Here is a 20,026-nt window from a genome sequence, read left to right as displayed (position 1 = left end):
TGTGTAGTGATCTCTGTAGTGATTTGTTTGCAGAGGGTTTTGTGGTCGTTCTGCAGCTTGCTGTAGTTGTCTTTTTCTACTTCTTTACAAAGATTCTTTCTACTTTGTTTTAAGTTCTTGATAAAGATTTGCGATATTTGTTATTGTTGAATTTTTTATCTACCTCTTGGGTTTTCTTATGTCGATTATTTTGTTTTTATTTATCTGAACTATTTTCTTATGTGTCATTTTGTATTTTCTGCTGTCAAAGTGTACACTGCCAATACATATTTATTGATCTGTTATATAATCACGCTTTTCAGAAAGATTTTATTATGTTTTTAGAAGGCAAAACTAAAATGTAACAAAAAGAAAAAAGCCAAATGTGTACAATATGGATTTTCAAAACAAATAAATAGCGTAGTAGATAAACTAGGGTCATCTGTGCTGTTGAAGGATTGATTGGATTTGTGTTTTAAAAAAAAAAAACCCACCTCAGTTTTAGTTTGATAAAAGTTTGTTCCAATAAAAGCACATATAAATACAGTATGCAGGGTGGCTTTTCAGATATCAGTGCAGTCAGAACTTTGTGGAGCAGAAAGAACGTTTTCTGTCAGGTGTGGACGAGTTGGAAGCCATCTTGGCTTCTCTGTCGGGTTCCACTCTGCTCAAGTTGTTGTCTCTGTGCTCACACTCTTCTGAGTGGCGGTGGCATTGGTGTACGTGGGAACGCTGTACTTGGTGAGGACAGATTTAAACTTCAGCAGCGTGGCATCGGTTCGAACTCCTGTTGGGTCGAAGTGAGTCCGACTCACCCTGAAGCCAGCCTCTGTCAGATACTGTAGGAACTTGTTCAACCTGTAAACAGGAACAATAAACATAAACAATTATTCATTATTTGTGTCCATGGCTGTTAGACATCACTTTGTCATTTTGTGTATTTAATGTTGGACAGGGGCTTTGTGAGGTTTTCTATGAGGAAAATTTTAAAATTCCAAGCAGCTACTTGGCACACCTCATGGTAGAAAGTTGATTAGTTTTCATTGTTTATAAAAAGATGAAAGGATCAACTAACGGACCACTCCCACAGAAAAACCTCTCTGTTCTCTGAAAAAAGGAAATACAGTATGTATAACAACGCTTTGTATTTTATCTCTTCCTTTATCTGTCTCAGCTTGACCACAGAGTTTTTCCTTATTTTCCTTGGGCTTTCTTCTTACAAACACACTTGGATCCATGAAGATCTTACATTAGAACAGAAACCGTTAGAGGTCACTCACTTGGGCATGTTCATGCCTCGGATGCTGTGGCGGTGGATACTGTAGTAGAAAGGCGGGTGTTCCAGAGACACATCAGACTTCAGCTTTTTTACTACGCTTCCAGACTCCTCTCCGGTCTTCCTCTTCCCTGCAGAAACATTGAAATCATATCTGAGCAGAAAACTAAACTCAGAGCTTTGCTGTCAAACAGCTTTCTAAAGATATCAAACAAGTCAGACTGAAGAACAAAAGGATGCACAAGACTCTAAAGGGTCATTCCATCCTAAATCATCCGTGGTCTTCTGGCTGCCCATCTCTGACTTGTTTTGAACTTTTTTTTTTTAATCACAGAGTTTTTGATATTTAAATGTTATCAATGAAATTTTGCATCGATATATTAAGTGCTTTTCAAAATTGCCGACTGATTCACTTTCAGCACATTTTTCACACACACACAAAAAAACTGAGTCTATGCTTCAATGGCAATATCTCAGTAACAGGCAAATAGTCTGATAATCTGTGTTTAAGATAACAGTTGGACATTTTTTACTGTTGTTTCTCACTGTGTCACTGATTGTGCATGTACAATATGGGACAAGTAGATCAAATAAATAAATAAACTGGTAATTCAGAGGAAAAATTAGTGATATTTTCTCAACTTTATTTAGTTGCATGTCAAAATAATACAACGCAAAACACACAGAATGCTTATTAAATATGAAACACTTGATCACAAAAATAAAAAAAGTCATTTTCATTTAACAAGTGGTACCACAAAAAATTAAACAAATGGAAAACAAAAATAACTTTCTTTTAATTTTTGTGACCAAGTACCTAATATTACTCATCTAATATATTTATGTCTGCAACACTTTAGTGTTAAATTTATTGTCATAATCATTTTGGAAAGTATCTGACATCAAAATGTTTGTATTCTTTTAGGGATAAACCTGGCTTTCAAGACCAATGTCACAAGCTGGGCGATATGCAGCAAGTAAAGCTGTGAGTGCATGTATATTTATAGTAAGGTGAAATTTCATATATATTTCTAAATATTCATATTTTCATGTAATACAAATTTGAAATCACAGATGTCCAAGCAGAAACTGAAACCCTGGAGGCATCAAAAAGCAGCATATTGGTAATACAACAAGCGGTGTGTACAATATGTCATAATCAAGAGTTTATGAAGTTAAAGAAAGTTTTCCCTGCAAATCGACTCCATTGTGAGTTCTCTGGAAGCAGAAATGCAGTAAACTGTCCTCTAAAGGACACCAAGTTACAGTACGATGACTGTACGGCTCACATACAACCTGGCATGTTATTACTATCCCTGGTTTTCCAAGTGTTTACCTCATTGAAAAGTCAGCCCCAAAATCTGAATGCTGAAAATACCTGCTCTGTCATCAGTCATCACACGCAATTTTGGGATATCAGATCGGTTAGAAACCCATGTGTGTGCAAGCATTTTGTAGGAAAACAGAAATGGGAAGAAGAAGAAAAGTGAGTTAACAGCAGATGAGTGACTGACTCACCGGACTGGTCAGCAGGACCCAACTCCTCTCCGCTCTGTAGGGTCTTAATGACAACGCCACACTCCACTAAATATGCAAAGGGGGTTCAGTAAACATGATTGATCCTACAATTATCACATAACCATTAGAGGTAAAAGAGTGTTACCCTGGTTAGTGAGAGCAGATGGCCCATGAACAAAAGACTTGAGGGTGGTGCACTCAGACTCGCAGATAAGAGTTTTGACGAGTGGCTGGATGTCATCCATACTGTGCTGTACCGCTGCAGACAACATCTTCCTCAGAAAGCCTGTATTAAACAGAGGGCCGGACCTGCACATACACATATATATACACACACACACACACACACACACACACAAACATTACACTACTCCTAGTCTGACTCTCCAGATGTAGGATGCAAGTAAAAGTCACCGTTCATTGCAGTCGGCTTTGTCCTTCCACTATCTGTGTGCTACAGGAAATAGCCTCTGAGCAGCAACCTACCACTCTGAAATTTCAAGTTATGCTGAGAATGCGGATCTTGCATTAAGGCAGCCCTGCTAGTCTTTTGCACTGGATTATCCATTTTATACAGTGCTCATCTCCCTGCATGAAGATTTTCAACACAATAATTCCTTCTTCACTTTGCTCTGCACATGACGACTGATTAATTTTTATAAAATAAATGAGCCCTCAGACTTGTGAAAAGCAACAACGCTATAACTACTCAGTAAAATAAAACTGCACAGTTACCCTAGTTGACATTTAGGTGGCTTGGCAAATTGGTTTCCTATAACCTGTCAACTAATGCTCAATTATTTTCTCTGTATATGTTTTTGCAAACGTGCTTGCCTCTGCCCCTTTAGAAAAAAATAAATATTTTTGAATTCAACTGGATTACGCCACCAACAAATAGAACCAAAACACAATATTTATGAATGAACACAGTATTCAGTGGCCTTATACAGGTGAATGAGGTGTGTCTGTATCACTGTGTGCAGTACTACTGAGAGGCTCACCACAGAGGTCCAAGCTGCACTGCTGTCTTTCCAGGTAGACTTCCATGGCAGTTACAGGGTAGCGTGTCTGGAAGAAACAGACATTAAGACACTATCTGAACTTACACAGTTATGAGACAACTTCAAACAATGTCAATTTGCTACAGCTGAAAAAATGCACCAGTGAAAGTTGCCTTCATTGTTTTCTAGCCAGCTGAATGTTTTATTAAAGCTTGTACAGACAGTCAGTGACAGATGTTCTACTGAACAACACATCTCTTTAAAAATACATTAACTGGGCATCAGATACACTGCATGAGGTTGCTGTTACTCACTACTTCCTGTGTGTGCTCACAAGAAGAGCAATTTCATTGCAGAGCATCAAACAGTATGTATGTACTGTAACTGAAAGTAAACAACATTCATGGTGGACTGTAGTGCCCCAGTATTTCCTATAGACTGGCAGGACCTTTGTGTATTGTAGTTTTTCCATTATTGTTACAGTGAATGCGTCTCAACCTGTTGATTTTATAGTTTGGTATGCTGGCACCTGTAACAACTGAACATTAAAACCTTAAAAATTCAAGTGAATTAAGGAATCTCATGTCTCATGTGCTATACATCGTATTTGCATAGAAGTTGAACAGTTTGTTTATGTACAAGTTTTTACTTGTCATTGTCATGTGTATCTAAGTGTTGAATTAATATTCTGCGTAAAACCTACAAACAAACTGTTCTTTACAGTGTTTCAGTTCTCTCTTGAGGGCAGTACAGGCTTGGACTAATGACATCACGCTAACATCAGCAACTCACCGTCCACCATGTTTCCCTGTTTGAGGAAGAGTCTCTCTTCACACCACTGACAGTGGACCAGTTTTCGTAATTTCTTGGCCGACTCATCAGCTTGTGTAGGACCTCTCAGCACTCTCACCACCACCAGCACGAAATGTTCCAATGCTACCGCCAACAGCACCTCAATGCCTTTGTTACAGCGTCCCGCCGCTCTTCAGCAGACAGCAGGAAAACAGGATTAAATTCTGGTTAAACTCTGTATGCCTTTGGGACAGAAATAAAAATGAAAAGGTCTACCTGGCCACAGTGGCCACAACCATGCGTGCAGCCACCTCTCTGTAGTACTCAGTGCGCACAATGTGGCAGCCGTAGTGACGCAGGGTGACATTTGGGGACTTGGCGTACAAGGAACTTGTGTCTGTGGACGTGACCGAGATGATGCCCAGGTTACGGACATTTCTGAAGGCAGCATCCAAGTAGTTCACAGCTGTACCATATGGATCCAGGTGACTGAAAGAATCAAGGGATACAGACATTCTTTAAGTTATAGTTTTCTTTATGTTGTAGAATGTAAACCCCTCATACATCTATGATAGCCCTCCAAAAGTGAAGCCAAGTACAGTTCCTGTTATATTCAGTTGTTTTATTCATCATGTTATTGTTTGTTCAAGTATTCATTCTTCTAAGCCATTTGTTATTTGATATAAAAATTCCTATGTACCTGGTACTGATTTGACAGAGTGTTTGACAGCTGCTCGACATGATGCAGTTGTGGAGACACCAACAGACCAACTAACCCTACCCATGAGAAAGTGGAAGGACTGTTTCTCTCCTGATTAATCATCATTATTTCTGAACCACTGAATAAGTTATTCTACCATCAAATGTATTAATTGAAGCACTATTTTAAGACCTCTAAGAGAAAATCCAACGCAATATCCACAGCAGAGCAAATGTGTTCTATGGATAAGTGACAAGCTCACTTCAATTTCCATGTAACATAGATTTAACTAAATAGAATAATCAAAATGTTTGAGGTAATAAATTATTTCATTACATAAAACAACACTTCACAAAGAAAACCTCAGAACTAACTTTGGTATCTTTTAAGTACAGTTTTCTTGAGATTCCTATATACAGCGACAGAAACAAAACCATAAGTCAGCATAGTTAACTCTATGGACTGATATCACCTCAATGTTTAACACCTTTCACTTCAAATTTCTAATGTGCCTAAATTCTTAAATCTAATCTAAATTTAACTGAAAACCTGTCTAGCATTTTTAAAGATTTGTTAATACCCTGAATACTTACATGTAGTCAAAAGCCCGCAGGTGCAGAATGACATTAGCATCCATCTTGGCGACCTCCACCGTAGCGATGGGGACTCCCTCCACCTCACTGTCAGGCCCCCGGGGCCCTCGCGGGCATCCATCAACACGGATGTGGTTGAGCTTGCAGTTCTCTTTGATCATTTTGACACACGTGTCACTGATATCTGTTATGGTCACTTTGATGGCATTACGAAGATGCTTTGCCCACTGGAGACCCATGATGCCTGAAAGGCAGCACAGCAGACACAAGATAGTGGTTTAGTGCTGACAATACATCAATACTGCCAAAGCATGATTTAGATTCAAACTTCCTGTTTCATTGCTTTAAAGAAAGTGATGAAACATATAGAGAAGTTATGACTGCCAAGAAAGAAATTTGACTATCTTTCAGTCTCAGACTAAGTCATCAAATCTCAATTTTTGTAATGTTTTTAAGATTGATTACTTTGATTTTGTGACAGTGTACACTGCTCCAAAACCTTTTCAGAATTAATTATAAGAATTTATTTATTACCTTTAAGCCTCTTCATGGCCTCTTTTTCACCCATGATGTCTTGGTGCCATTTTTTACAGATTTTTTAACCATTATTTCATAGTTGTAGTAAGCCAAAGAAACCAGTGGAATTACATGCAGCAAAGACTGGCTGGCTGGGAATCAAACTGGGGCTCATTGCTAGCAATAATATTAATGTTGTTGTTGATGCCGTAAAATTTTTTTCTTTTTTAAAATTGAGCAACAGTTTCTAATCACAAAAGACCAAAAAATAGTAAATACACAAACAGTGAGGATCAATTAACATCTCACTGTTTCAGTTCAAAATTCTGCCAGTAATGTAAAATACTTCCTCTAACTCACAGAAATGTTCTGAAATTTAATGTCACAACAAAAGACATGCTAAATACACTAAATTCAAGCACATACGGGTTGAGACAAAATTGGAGCACTAAGGAGTCAATAACTTTTTTGTCGAATGAAATAGAGTGAGTGCTTTTAGTGGTGGAGGTCTGTATATTTTAATGCTATTATTGTGCTATACTCTAACACTCACCTGTGGCTCCAAAAGCATCCAGACACTCGAGTGGGTTTCTCTCCTCAGTCAGAACAGCCAGTGAACAAAACACCAGCTGCCTAAAACATAAACAACGCCCCCCCAAAAAATGCTGTTTAATTAGGTGTTCATAATCAGAGGATGTTTGTCTACACTGTGTACACACGTGGACAAAATTGTTGGTACCCCTCAGTTAAAGAAGGAAAAACCCACAATTCTCACTGAAATCACTTGAAACTCACAAAAGTAACAATAAATAAAAATTTATTGAAAATTAAATAATCAAAAACAGCCATTACTTTTGAATTGTTGATTAACATAATTATTTAAAAAAACAAACTAATGAAACAGGCCTGGACAAAAATGATGGTACCTCTATAAAAGATTGAAAACTATTTGACCAGAGTGACATGATTAACTCAGGTGTGTCATTTAATTGACATCACAGGTGTTTCCAAACTCATAATCAGTCAGTCTGCCTATTTAAAGGGAGACAAGTAGTCACCCTGCTGTTTGGTGAAAAGGTGTGTACCACACTGAACATGGACAACAGAAAGTGAAGGAGAGAATTGTCCCAGGACATCCGAAAAAAAATTATAGACAAACATCTTAAAGGTAAAGGCTATAAGACCATCTCTAAACAGCTTGAAGTTCCTGTGACAACAGTGGCTCATATTATTCAGAAGTTCAAGACCCACGGGACAGTAGCCAACCTCCCTGGACGTGGCTGCAAGAGGAAAATTGATGACAAATTGAAGAGACGGATTGTTGGAATTGTATCCAAAGAGCCCAGAGCAACCTCCAAAGAAATTAAAGGTGAACTCCAAGGCCAAGGTACATCAGTGTCAGATCGCACCATTCGTTGTTGTTTGAGCCAAAGTGGACTTCATGGGAGACGACCAAGGAGGACACCACTGCTGAAAAAAACTCGAGACTGGAATTTGCAAAAATGCATGTTGACAAGCCACAAAGCTTCTGAGAGAATGTCCTTTGGACAGATGAGACCAAACTGGAGCTTTTTGGTAAGGCACATCAACTCTATGTTCATAGACTCAAAAACCAAGCATACGAAGAAAAGAACACTGTCCCTACGGTGAAACATGGAGGAGGCTCAGTAATGTTTTGGGGCTGCTTTGCTGCATCTGGCACAGGGTGTCTTGAAAGTGTGCAAGGTACGATGAAATCTGAAGACTATCAAGGCATTCTGGAGAGAAATGTGCTGCCTAGTGTCAGAAAGCTTGGTCTCAGTCGCAGGTCATGGGTCTTCCAGCAGGACAACGATCCAAAACACACAGCCAAAAACACCCAAGAATGGCTGAGAGAAAAGCGTTGGACTATTCTAAAGTGGCCTTCTATGAGCCCAGATCTGAATCCCATTGAACATATGTGGAAGGAGCTGAAACATGCCATTTGGAGAAGACACCCATCAAACCTGAGACAACTGGAGCTGTTTGCTCATGAGGAGTGGGCCAAAATACCTGTTGACAGCTGCAGAACGCTCATTGACAAATACAGAAATCGTTTAATTGCAGTGATTGCCTCAAAAGGTTGTGCAACAAAATATTAAGTTATGGGTACCATCATTTTTGTCCAGCCCTATTTCATGAGTTTGTTTTTTTAAATAATTATGTTAATCAACAATTCAAAAGTGATGGCTGATTTTGATTATTTAATTTTCAATAAATTTTTATTTATTGTTACTTTTGTGAGTTTCAAGTGATTTCAGTGAGAATTGTGGGTTTTTCCTTCTTTAACTGAGGGGTACCAACAATTTTGTCCACGTGTGTATGTTTCTGGAAAGCTCATCTCCACCTGTTGCTCTTCATTTTGCGGTTGAAGTAGGTGTCACTCTTCTGCGGGGTGGTGTGGTTTGGGAGGAGCTGGACATTTGTTCCAAGTTCTTTCATGATTTCATAGGCGTGACCCGACGGAGCTGCTGACACATTAGGTCACAGAGAAAGATCAACTTATTATTGTCAAACTGAAGGTTTGCACATGAATATGATGCTAAGTGAATATTGACTGTATAAAAGAATAAAATAAGGTGCAGTATAAACAATCACAGTTTTTCTCAGTCGCTTTGGTACATTTTTCAGATCAGAATTGAAATTGTCAAAACTACTTGTTCAATCTTCACATCATTGTGTCACTTGTGCACTAAAAAAGCAGTTTCTCATTTCTTTGAACAAGTTGCATCTGCTTTGGTTCATCCATGCAAATGATTCTGTACAATTCTCTGCTGTTTCCTACATTATCAATTGCTTATGTCATGATGATCAAAATGCATTAGAACGGGTTTCTGTTGAATAGCCTCACCCCCCACAACATTTCTATTGGACTTTTTTCTTAAAAATCTGTTCTTCATTAGTAAATTGCTCCCAGATGAATCTTGACTTTCTCTGACAAAGGGAAATGTGTGAAGGGTTAGAGTTTTCTGAAATCACTCAAAGACGCAGGAGAAGACATTTGTGATGTGGATGAGAATTTGTGGCCCAACAGACAAGAATGTCAGGAGGTGTAGGAAGACTGCACTGGAATTCCTACAGCACTGCATGTACAGTTTTCCCTAAGGACATTGTCCTATGTTGACATTTCTACTTTTGTTTTCTTTGTGCTATGCAGTGCTGTTTTCCACACACAATGACACAAGGACTTGTCATTCTGATGCTACTGACATGCTCATTGATACAGATATTTACTTTTGAGAGATGAACTAAGGATTTTGAGCGTGAGGCTGGCTTTTGCAGGTAATCCATGGTGTGTTGCTATTTGTACAAATTGTTTTGAGAAATGCATTTACTGTTTTGCAAATGTCGAGGATGATTCAAGGGATGTACCAAAGAGACTGAGAAAAACTTCAAGAAAAACATACTTGAGAACATAAGTGTTCTCTTACTTGGTGTTTCACTTAGCTATAAAAGTCAAGTATGCAACATTTAATGCCATGAAAGCTCAGTGTTTCTGACCTGGCTCTTCGAATGGTACATCTGAGCTTCCAGAGTAGCTGGCCTCGGTCTCTCCTTTGTTGATGTGCCGCTTGAGGTGACTGATCATGTCGGTCTTCCGGGCGATGGTGACAGAACACACCACACAGTGGTAGTGAGCCACATGTCTCCCCGACACCTACAAGGAGTGAGTAAAAACAACAAAATGTTGAAGGAAATTTGATTACTTCTCTCATAACACAGAAAAGAATATGCAGCATGGTAACAATGACCTTACTGGAGCTGTAACATCCTTTAGGAATTTGGTAGTTCTTAAATTGAAAATGTTAAGTGTTCAATTACACTTTAAGTAAATTACCTCTAATTTTCTTTTTATTTCATAGTCACCTTTAAAGTCAGTACACAAATTACACAAACATCAAACGTTGCCCTTTAATATGCCTGCAAATTACAGGTATAAAAAGTAAAAGGCATAAAAAAACTTGCTTTTAAATGGATCTGAGGTATCTACGGTATTCTAAGGCCTTTTCCCTTTTAACTGCATCTCATGCATTTTTCTTGTAATCAAATTCCTACTGCATGTGCTGTCTCAGAGTCCCCAAATGACACTTAGCTGTGAAATGTTCAGACACACAGAATGAAGCCTTTCTACGACTCTAACAAGCCTCTTCTGCTGACATCAATATTCAGAAAAGTACAAAGCGGTTGACATGAGTTAAACCTCCTGTACCGATCCTGCCTGAAACTGCAGTAGTAAAGTGATCTGCAGACACTTTGTGTGTTTAAACCTGATCACCGCTGAGGCTGGGCTTCAAGTTTCGGCAGGGCAGGTGGCAGATGCACATCCTCTGACCTGTTAAAAGACAAGAGTCAAAAGTCAGTAAATTATCATGATAGTCATTATCATCATCATTGCTGTCACCATGCAGATCAGCTGGTAAACTGAGTGTTTCACTTTGCAGCTCAGCTCCTTCTTTACCATGACAGACGTCCAGCTCCTGTCCATCTGTATCTCCCACACCTGTCTGCCCTCACATTAAACCAGACCTCACAATACTGGAACTCTGACTTGTGGTAGAAACACTCTCACCACCTGCAGTAAGCAATTCACCGTCTTCCAGCAGAGCACCATGGCCTCAAATGTGGAGGTGCTGATTCTTACCCCAACAACTTTCCACTTGCCTGCAGGACCACACCTGGACACATCTGACACAAAGCACAGATGCTTTGAGATTCTGTCCATGAAGATCAGGCACTAAATCAGTGAATGAAGCACAGCCTATGCAGTCCAACATGCACAGAAAGGTGCTTGGCTTGCTGTCCAGTATGCAGACGCTTAGAAAGAAAGTGGACCGCATGCAGCAACTCCACATATCAAAGACAGTGAGGGAAACGGTGTTTCCCGGTCTAGAAAACACATATAGAGACAGGTAAATTACCTTGATCCTTCCAGCACCCCTGCTAACATACACACGTGGACAAAATTGTTGGTACCCCTCAGTTAAAGAAGGAAAAACCCACAATTCTCACTGAAATCACTTGAAACTCACAAAAGTAACAATAAATAAAAATTTATTGAAAATTAAATAATCAAAAACAGCCATTACTTTTGAATTGTTGATTAACATAATTATTTTAAAAAACAAACTAATGAAACAGGCCTGGACAAAAATGATGGTACCTCTATAAAAGATTGAAAACTATTTGACCAGAGTGACATGATTAACTCAGGTGTGTCATTTAATTGACATCACAGGTGTTTCCAAACTCATAATCAGTCAGTCTGCCTATTTAAAGGGAGACAAGTAGTCACCCTGCTGTTTGGTGAAAAGGTGTGTACCACACTGAACATGGACAACAGAAAGCGAAGGAGAGAATTGTCCCAGGACATCCGAAAAAAAAGATAGACAAACATCTTAAAGGTAAAGGCTATAAGACCATCTCTAAACAGCTTGAAGTTCCTGTGACAACAGTGGCTCATATTATTCAGAAGTTCAAGACCCACGGGACAGTAGCCAACCTCCCTGGACGTGGCCGCAAGAGGAAAATTGATGACAAATTGAAGAGACGGATCGTTGGAATTGTATCCAAAGAGCCCAGAGCAACCTCCAAAGAAATTAAAGGTGAACTCCAAGGCCAAGGTACATCAGTGTCAGATCGCACCATTCGTCGTTGTTTGAGCCAAAGTGGACTTCATGGGAGACGACCAAGGAGGACACCACTGCTGAAAAAAACTCATAAAAAAGCCAGACTGGAATTTGCAAAAATGCATGTTGACAAGCCACAAAGCTTCTGGGAGAATGTCCTTTGGACAGATGAGACCAAACTGGAGCTTTTTGGTAAGGCACATCAACTCTATGTTCATAGACTCAAAAAGCAAGCATACGAAGAAAAGAACACTGTCCCTACGGTGAAACATGGAGGAGGCTCAGTAATGTTTTGGGGCTGCTTTGCTGCATCTGGCACAGGGTGTCTTGAAAGTGTGCAAGGTACGATGAAATCTGAAGACTATCAAGGCATTCTGGAGAGAAATGTGCTGCCTAGTGTCAGAAAGCTTGGTCTCAGTCGCAGGTCATGGGTCTTCCAACAGGACAACGATCCAAAACACACAGCCAAAAACACCCAAGAATGGCTGAGAGAAAAGCGTTGGACTATTCTAAAGTGGCCTTCTATGAGCCCAGATCTGAATCCCATTGAACATATGTGGAAGGAGCTGAAACATGCCATTTGGAGAAGACACCCATCAAACCTGAGACAACTGGAGCTGTTTGCTCATGAGGAGTGGGCCAAAATACCTGTTGACAGCTGCAGAACGCTCATTGTTCATTGTGTGTGTGTGTGTGTGGGTGGGTGGGGTGGTGGGGTGTGGGGGTTTGGTGGGGGCTGGGGCGGGCGGGGTTGGGGTTAGGGTGGCGGGTGGGTCCGCTTGCCCCGGGCTGCCTGGGCCGGTTCCGGCGTGCTGGGGGTGTTGGTAGCTTCGCCCTCTTGTCTTCGGGGTCCGTGTGGTACATGGTGGCCCCGGTTGCTCTCTGGGGGCGCTGCCCCGTGGCTCCTCGGCCTGTGGGGGGGTGCCCTGTCGGCTTGGCACTGCACTGCTGTGATGGCTGTTCTGGGCTTCGGGGTCTTTCACACTTGCATGTGCATGTTTGCTCAGGTCCCACCAGCTCCTGTCGAGTTCCGCTGTTGAGCAGTGATGGGACCCGCCGGAATGTGCTGAGACTCTCTCCAGAGTCTAATCTCAAACTAAACCCTCTCTCCTTTTCTCTAGTATCTTCCTCTAGTATCATCTGGCCTATTCCACTCTATACTAACATGACACCCACAACTATGGTGTTTAGTACTGTCTGGCTAATTATTCTTTCATTTATTTATTTATTTATTGTTTGTTTGGTTTTCTGTTCTCTTGTGTATGTGTTTGCTTTTTTGTCTTATTGATGGGTAATTATTAGTTGGGAATAGCACAACACCTGATATTCTTCAGATGTAATAGCATTGCTTGCTAGACCCTGTCCCTGTCCATCCCCTCTCGTCCTGTCCACCCCTTTGTTTCCCCTCACATCACCACTGAGGTGTAGCACTGCCCTCCCTGGCTCTTAAACAGGGTAATGTAATAAAAAGTGTCAGCTTAGCTTTCAGGGAGGGCTGGTGATGGTCACACGCATGCACCAAATAATAAGATATTTGGCTGCAAGACTAAAATATGCATTAATCTCATAAAGTGTTGACACCCCTTTCATGGAGTTAAACAATGAGAATAAATGCAGACAAAAAAAAAAAGAAGAAAAAAAGAAAAAAAAAAAAAAAAAAAAAAAGAACGCTCATTGACAAATACAGAAATCGTTTAATTGCAGTGATTGCCTCAAAAGGTTGTGCAACAAAATATTAAGTTATGGGTACCATCATTTTTGTCCAGCCCTATTTCATTAGTTTGTTTTTTTAAATAATTATGTTAATCAACAATTCAAAAGTGATGGCTGATTTTGATTATTTAATTTTCAATAAATTTTTATTTATTGTTACTTTTGTGAGTTTCAAGTGATTTCAGTGAGAATTGTGGGTTTTTCCTTCTTTAACTGAGGGGTACCAACAATTTTGTCCACGTGTGTAGCTACTCCACTGGTCTATGACCACAAAAGAATCCATATTATTTCTCCTGATTTTAAAGTCCCTCATTTGGTGGGACGATCCTCTCCTATAAAATGCTGTAGTCAGCAGTTACAAACTGTTGTCAATAAACTGGTTTTCAATGTTTAAAGAGATTTTTAACCTGACAAGATCTCCATAGTAACATAAACTGCACCACTGACCTGCTCCAGAGGAGGTCATGTTCAAAGTTTCTGATTTAGTTTTAAGAAGCGCCTCCCTTTCACCATGTTGATGACTGCCTTCAAGCAATACAAAGTCTCAGCTGGAGGAATGTGTTTTGAATAAAGCCGTGCAGCTATAACAGCACAAACTGTATGCCTTCGTCCTGCCACTGGAACCTACATGCATTCAGTAGGCCATGCACAAAAATGCATGCATGTGTTTTTATGTTTAGTCCTTATTTGTTGCCAAATCTTTCTTGCCATCAGCAGTCAGACTATTCAATTCAAAATTAAACAGATAAGAACCCTGACAACTGAATTTCCTTTCGGGGATGAAGAAAGTGATTCTGATTCTAAAAAAAAAAAAAATTGTTCTCACTGTTTGTACTGCAGCGAGCAGAACACAGATTAGAAAACTGATTAGAGTATTGGTATCTGTCCTGGAGAATATTCAAGTTATTCATAACATTAATTTCATTTTAATTTTGTCAAAAATTGAAGTGATTTTCTTGTATCCATCATAATGGGACAGTGTCACACCTAAATGCTCTTCTTCAGTATCACGTTTCAAATTATGAAGTTTAATTATCAGAGTGCTAGCATGCAGCTGCCATTTCAGAAATAAGTCGCTGAGTGCAGACTGAGCACTAAAATACACGTTTTAACTTACACAAGTAACAGTTTTCTACGAGCATTCCTCTTTTGCATCATTTGCCGTATCAGCACTTTTTACTTTGAGAAAATTCATATTCTATAAAGCTCTCAATTACAACAACCTGATCCTCTTGACTGATAGACCACACACAACCGATCTATTTTGGGAATACGTACAGAGTCTGAGGAAAACAAAGACAGTCCATGACCATATTATGTTTCCCATTATCTCTGATTGGGGTTTTAGGTCTGACAAAGAAAGCTTGGCTATGTCAAACTTGCGTTGTAGGACACTCCTCTGATCTTTGACAGATCTTGGATTTATCTTTTTACTTTATAGCAGACAGATATGCTAAAAATCTGGAGAGGGGTCTTGAGGTTTTGTCATGGTCAAAGCTTCTGAACATCTCACCAAATACTTTTGGATTGTCTTTTCTGGCTAGGTCTTGCAGGTTCCATTGAAGGGAAACTAAACAGCGCAGCTTACAACTACAGCCTGCATGTTTTTTTATGTTTCACCATATTCATGGTTTCAGGAAACAGTTTTTCTAGTTTGGCATGGACGAACGTGACTGAATTGACTGAACTTAAGTGCTAATCTCCAGGATTAAGTGAAGCACAGAAAGTGATCCAGACATATTACCTAACAGTTCTTGTGTGTTGTTTTAAAACCGTGTGCAATAACTAAAACCAGACTTCGCTTTCCTACCTTGAAGCTCCACGTAGACTTTCCAGTGGAGGTTCTGCAGGTGTCGGCGGAGTTTGTGGCTGTAACAGGCTTTAAATTTCTCCTCAGGACACAGGGGACACGATTTCCGACCCGCTAATGAGTGAGTCAGTGAGTAAGTGAGTCAGTGAATGAGTCAGTGAACACCAAATCACTATTGTTGTACCACATTTCATTACTGCCCATTTCTTTCTTAAATATTTATTTCAATGTCTGATGTGTGAAATGCCAAATCACTGTATCTTAAAAGCCTGGAAAAATATTTTTTGTCTGCAGTAATTTCAGTCATCACATCATATTTAACAGTCCCCTGCAGTCTACCAAAACACATGCACCATCATGTGCACAATACTCCCCCAATGCACTTAGCAAAATAGCTGTTTCACAGGCAAATTTCTGCATGTACTTTTATACAGACTCAAAATAAATGTTTAGAAGGATTCTTTCAAAAAAATCATAATTTCCAAACGTGGCATCTAAAATTTATTCATGTTTTGTATTTTTTTGTATTTTTGCTTTAAAACATAAACATCTGAAACATTCTTTGTCACTCAGTCATCTGATGCATCATCTAATTTTTGCAGCTCTGAAAACCACAAATGTCCTCTATTGCCTTTCTTACATCATTGTGTCCTAAACACTCACATAGGGACATGAAAGAACAAAAAAGATTAAGTGAGGAGCTGTACTCACCACCATCGAGGTCAGCCAACATCTCAAGGCCTTTGAGTTTTGTTTGGATTGAGATGTGTCTCTCTGTTTGTGGAAAAGAAAAACATTTGGGATTTTGTCGGACAAACGATCTGTAAGGTATAGTTAATCATTTATTATAAGTTATTTAGTAAATCCTGCAGATTCTGTACATAGGGGTAGGCAGCTGGAAAGGAAACTGATCAGTACACAGGAGCAGCTTCTAATAAATTACCAGAGGCTGTCGTTGAGGGTTTGGTGTCACTGTCTCCATCTGCTTCATTCTCTGCCACCTGCTCTGCAGCCTGGTAAGTAGTCGAAGGTGCATCTTCAACATTATCAACTATGGACAGAGAGGTCAGAAAAAAAATATATTTCCGTCAGCTATTTTAAACAACTAAACCTGCTAAAATTTGTCCACTGCAGTTTATTATATTATGGAAAATACACGGAGGGACTAAAAAAGCTTAACGCATTAAAATTTCATTTCAGTTCTCCAAAATAAATACAGGTTTCTTTGTCCGGCTAATTACCTGGGAACCTTTCTTATAATATTAGTTAGCCAGTATGAATTTGGAATTGGCAAAAACAAAACTTGACGGTCAGTCAGTATCCATCAGTGTCCCAGAAAGACAAATGAAAACTCGACGTGCACTCTTGATGACTTTGCACAGCCATACATTATGGATCTGCATATTCAGTAAGAATTCACTTAACTAATGTTTTGCTTTTATTTTTTACTTTCAAACTGATCTTACTATTGCCAAAAACCCTTTTTTCAAACATGCAGTTCAATCCCTTCATTTGAGAATAGCTAAACAAGTCAGCTTCATGTCTAAATTAGCACCGTAGGCTGGACCCACATACACCAACCAGACAGGGCTTGTGCGAAGCTTTTAGAGAAGGCCATTTTTCCACATTTCAGCCTCAGTATTGGTCTGAAAACATCACAGAGGGCCAAAGAAACAGATACAGTCACAAAGCACCTTTCTTATTCACGCTGGCCTACAATCTCACATCTGTTACAAAGTGAAATATCTCAAAAATATTCATCTTGTCTTCTTATTAATCCAGTAGTTTTGAGTTCTTTTGTTAAGACATAAGGTCCATAGATGGATACTGATTACCTTTACAGTTTGGGCAAAAGCTCTCGCCGAAACTATACAACCATTGTGTATTTTTCAGTGCCAATGGAGAAAAGTTGATGACCGATATTTGGAACCAATACACATTAATGGTATACATTAACAGCATGTGAAGGCAGTAACCTGCCATTCATAATTAGGGATCCTAATTAATAAGGATTACTGAAAGTGAATACGCACAATAGAAATAAGAGTGATGATGTTCGCTTGATGTCTGTAATGTTTCTCTGGCTGCTCTCTTGGCCAGGCTTCCCTTGGGAAAGAGGTCATTGTATCTCAATGGGACCGACCTGGTTAAATAAAGGCTAAATAAAATAAAATAAATGTTAGGTTCTCCTATGTTCACTGTGAGATTGACTGATTGAGACTGAACAGCTTTTCTTCTTGACTCCTGCAGACCTGACTGCCGTTCTTCTGGTTTCTTCATCTTTTTGTGTTCTGTCCCTCAGTTAGCATGTCTGCATGGTGGTTTTCATATGTCAGAAGACACATCTTGAACGGGATAAGGAGTCAACGCTATGCCAGAGCACTTCTCCCTTAGAACTGTAGCGTCCTGGTAACAGTGTAGAAACCAACGACTCCTGTCAACTAGCGGAAGAGGCTTTCAGCAGTGTGTAGAGAAGGGGGTGTACACAGAGGTGGGGACTAAATTATTCTGCACATTGTAAGGATGTAGACTCACATATAAGGCAATTTAAGGCAAGAAGGAATACATTCAATGAGGAAAAGCTTATATATACTGATGCACAGAAATGGGCCTGCACAGGGTTTGCTCCATGGCTGGAAAGGGACTCTCCCCTAACGAGTAAAATGCTGATATTACTGCAAAAGTAATCATTAATAACATACGATCATATCATGCTTACAGGGGGCCGTGTTCCTTAATCTAGTATTTTTAATTTTCCTAAAAGTACAACACTGTCATGATTACCTTTACATATTTTATCTATGTAATATTTTTGATTCCCGACTTTTACTTAGAGTCCCAGGACTTCTGAAACCTTTCCACAAGTGCACGGTATCCTTCTTTTCACAGTTTCAGTCTTTTAGTTCTTAAATGGGCACACTCGTGACTTTCACGGTTTACAGTTTAACCGAACCAAAGACGGCCGGGTGAACATTAACGGTTATTAACTGCTCGGAGCGGCTCTGTGGTCCTGTAGTGCAGCTCCGTGCTGAGACCGTGTCGACTGAAATGGCACTCTAAACCTCAAAAAAGACGCTGATAAAGCCTCTACGAAGGCAGAAACAGTAGTGCGAGCAACTGCAGCCTGCAGCAGGTCAGCTACTATGAGCTCCAAGCCTTTTGTCACTGTCGTTGTTGACTATTTAGGTCCTATGGCGGAGCTCCGTGGTGAGGACCTCGGTTAGTTCCGCAGTCGAAAACTCAAATTTTCCATGAATTCACGCACAAGGCTGGTAAAACCCGAAGCACATATGATGCTGGACGATCCACTCCCAAAACAGCGAACACACGAGAAACGGCTGCGGTGTACTTACGTTTGATACTGACGTCCTCACGGTGTGGCTTAGCAGCGTCTGCCTCTCTGAGCTCCGCCATTACGGACTACAGCAACATACGCAGGAACTGTTCTGACGTACGTGCTTTACGTAAAGTGAGCACTTTTGTACGTAAGTGGGAATTGAATTTTACGGAAGCGCATTGCATGCACTGGAACAAGCGCTAAGACACATTTTGATTGTGACTTACTGACACTTAGGGGATTTTTTATAAGAAACATATGAGACGTGAACAAAAGTGTTCCATGAGGTGCTTTACAATCACTAAGTCATAAAGATTTCTTCTCTAGCAAAGTCATTTACTGGATCATCCTCGACTTGGAGGACATTTTTCAAAATTTTTGAAAAATAGACCTTCTCTTTTACAATTTTCTGCTCCATGTTCATCAATAAATGTAATAAACTATCAAAGACTTGATTGGCTCAACTTAAGGCAATGGTACCATTTCTATTCCATGTTTTATTTGTTGTTTGCTAACCCTACTGTAATAACAGTAACATGGAGTAGAGGCTAGATATTTAGCTAGCTGTTACTGCTGACCAAGGCAAACTTACTGATGGACAAAAGTAAAAACAATTAGTCCTCAAATGAATCACCCGTGACACCACACACACACACACACACACACACACACACACACACACACACACACACACACGAAGGGGGACCATGAAGAAGGCCCCACCACCACCAGGGATTAACTGCTGCAGTCCGCCCACACCACTTGGTAAAAAAAAAAAAATAAATAAATTATAAATCATGCCCAAACTAAACAAAACTGGTGTGGACTAAACAAAAGTTTACAAAAAAAGAACAATAGTAAATCAACTAGTTAATTCAACAAATGAAACCAAAATAAACTTGAAGAAAATATAACTGAACCAAACTAATACAATAAATGAAAATAAAACACCAGAAAGAAATTAGTAAGTGTATTTCTAAGTAACAAGAACAAGAAAAACAAATTAATACATAAGGGCTTAAAACATTGGGCCCAAGTCACGAGGTGTGGGTGATCATACAGGTCCCAGGACAGCCCCTGACACGATCAGGCCTCTGCATAGAACAGGCCCAGGCAGCATTTAGCATGTAACTGGACCAAGGTAAG

General features: G+C 39.7%; 1 protein-coding gene across 4 annotated transcripts; it reads right to left on the bottom strand.

Moving 5' to 3' along the window:
* Window positions 1-289: 289 nt before the first annotated feature.
* trmt1l (tRNA methyltransferase 1-like) lies at window positions 290-19,024 on the bottom strand. 4 transcript variants are annotated; one of them, XM_022207550.2, is made up of 16 exons: window positions 18,897-19,024; window positions 16,487-16,594; window positions 16,255-16,317; window positions 15,544-15,657; window positions 10,662-10,726; window positions 9,895-10,051; window positions 8,741-8,864; window positions 6,929-7,008; window positions 5,860-6,103; window positions 4,843-5,055; window positions 4,567-4,757; window positions 3,775-3,841; window positions 2,919-3,082; window positions 2,774-2,839; window positions 1,260-1,386; window positions 290-837 (listed from the first exon to the last, which is right to left on the bottom strand). In XM_022207550.2, the coding sequence occupies exons 1-16, from the start codon at window positions 18,955-18,957 to the stop codon at window positions 648-650; spliced, it is 2,034 nt and encodes a 677-aa protein (XP_022063242.1). In that variant the 5' UTR covers window positions 18,958-19,024; the 3' UTR covers window positions 290-647. The 4 variants fall into 4 exon arrangements, with proteins under 4 accessions (XP_022063242.1, XP_022063241.2, XP_051802904.1 ...); XM_022207549.2 differs by lacking the exon at window positions 18,897-19,024 and adding an exon at window positions 17,577-18,204; XM_051946944.1 differs by lacking the exon at window positions 18,897-19,024 and adding an exon at window positions 17,577-18,191 and having other exon boundaries at window positions 8,741-8,861.
* Window positions 19,025-20,026: the final 1,002 nt, after the last annotated feature.

This window comes from Acanthochromis polyacanthus, chromosome 4, assembly GCF_021347895.1.
Source record: "Acanthochromis polyacanthus isolate Apoly-LR-REF ecotype Palm Island chromosome 4, KAUST_Apoly_ChrSc, whole genome shotgun sequence".
NCBI classification, from domain to species: domain Eukaryota; kingdom Metazoa; phylum Chordata; class Actinopteri; family Pomacentridae; genus Acanthochromis; species Acanthochromis polyacanthus.
The sequence above is the reverse complement of the archived record's forward strand: the minus strand, read 5'-3'. Positions and strand labels throughout refer to the sequence as shown.

Coding starts and splice junctions, on each gene's coding strand:
- trmt1l (XM_022207549.2), bottom strand. CDS start 17,823: ATGAAGAAACCAGAAGAACGGCAGTCAGGTCTGCAGGAGTCAAGAAGA. Junction 5,056..5,859: donor CTGCGGGCTTTTGACTACAT/GTAAGTATTCAG, acceptor TGATTCTTTCAG/TCACCTGGATCCATATGGTA. Junction 4,758..4,842: donor GTTGTGGCCACTGTGGCCAG/GTAGACCTTTTC, acceptor TGTCTGCTGAAG/AGCGGCGGGACGCTGTAACA.